Source organism: Trichoderma gamsii (genome assembly GCF_001481775.2).
Source record: "Trichoderma gamsii strain T6085 chromosome Unknown Scaffold_166.2, whole genome shotgun sequence".
In the NCBI taxonomy this organism is placed as follows: Eukaryota; Fungi; Ascomycota; class Sordariomycetes; order Hypocreales; family Hypocreaceae; genus Trichoderma; species Trichoderma gamsii.
In genome coordinates this window covers 1-1,501 of record NW_020171502.1, presented here as the reverse complement: position 1 = coordinate 1,501, position 1,501 = coordinate 1, and the positions used below count along the sequence as shown (strand labels likewise).

The 1,501-nt window shown below is 45.0% G+C and overlaps 1 protein-coding gene across 1 annotated transcript; it reads right to left on the bottom strand.

Annotated features, from left to right (window-relative positions):
• Window positions 1-363: 363 nt before the first annotated feature.
• On the bottom strand, window positions 364-694 carry TGAM01_v211179 (hypothetical protein; the record flags this gene model as incomplete). Its single annotated transcript, XM_024551020.1, has 2 exons — window positions 364-484; window positions 672-694. 2 exons carry the CDS (start codon window positions 692-694, stop codon window positions 364-366), a joined length of 144 nt encoding a protein of 47 aa, XP_024404236.1.
• Between the last annotated feature and the right edge of the window lie 807 nt (window positions 695-1,501).

Sequence of the window (1,501 nt, the reverse complement as noted above, 5' to 3'; positions counted from 1 at the left end):
TCATTTATCCTCATCCATTGACCACTTGCATCCCTGGATGAGCCTCTGTATGATGGTGGCCTTGCTAACTGTTGCGTTTGCAATCTTGTTCGAATAACTTCGTGTGGATATGTGGCTGCAGTCGCACACGCTTTGCTCGCGGAACTGGCTGCTAGAATTCCCAAGAGTTGAAACCGTCCCTGGTCCTCACGCCAACTTCCAAGTCCTGTTCCTGTCAAATATCTCTTAAATTGTTCATACAGTGGAAATTGTATAGCCAAGTTTGTTACACCAAGCAATGCCGGAGTTAACCCTGAATAAAACGAAATAACGCCTTCTCGATAATACATCTTCCGAGCGACATCTATGATGGACTTGTACTCTCTAGTGGTGTTCTCGATAGAGATACTCGATTGAGACTGTAATCTGGTTTTGATAACCCACAATGGATATGTGAATAATGTAGAACAGGCACCTCCAGCAACTGCTGATATACATGAGGATACTAATATATGTTGTGGGCCGTTTGGTACAGGTTAGTACTACCCGCGGCTATTGGGACAAAGTGCGTGGCAGGGGTGACTTACTAAATTTTTTTATCAAAAAATCATTGATCTTATGATATATTGGGAAGTGTATTGTTCCCCTTAGGAAGCTTGCCAGCATGATGGGTCCCAGGCCTTGGTACATACCAATCAATCCCCCTTCGTGCCATATTGCACGCCCAGTACCTATCATGCCCCTGTTTTGAAATGAACGTCGTTTGCCAACGGCGTCGAGCGTCCATAGTTGGAGACCATGTCTAGCTTGTAATTTGGTTTTCATAACATCCAGAGGACATGTTACAACACTAGAGGCTACCCCGCTAGTAGCTCCGGCCAAACTTCGAATCGACGTATTCGATAAACAGAGTGTAAGATCTTGGAGATGGGAAAGTAGGGAAGTTGACTCATGTGGACATAGTTGGTGGTAGTGACCCCCGACATAGGAGTTTTCGGTATTCTGAGAATTGCAAAGGGATGGTTCCTGGTGCTTGACACACATTATGGATAGAACAAGCAACTAAAAATGTTTTAATAATCTCATTGAGCACGTTTACTTCGCCATGTCCCAAGCTTTAAGCACTCTATATATATATATATTATACTCCTGACGCCGATGGAGCCGCCGCCATTATATAGCAACAGCTAGTCATATATTTGCAGCACTGTGGAGTGTTTCGCCGCTTTTACGTCATGCTTGTAATGTTAAGCGCATTGTTAGGTTTCCTTCGCCCTCTAGTCTGACGTAGTTATTTACGACCCTAACCTAAATGTCCAATTAATGGGCCCACAGGGTAGCCATTTGGAATAACATCGGATGTTCCAGCCAGTAAGAAGAGCGTGATGAAGGATACAAGCCCACGATGAGCCTTCTATTCCGGCTCCCTTCCCGAGCTCTAATATCAGTTTCCGAGGAGGTCCTTATTTGCCGGTCAGGCATGATTCTGAGGCATCATCCTCCAAAAGGAGCCGCCATCCGT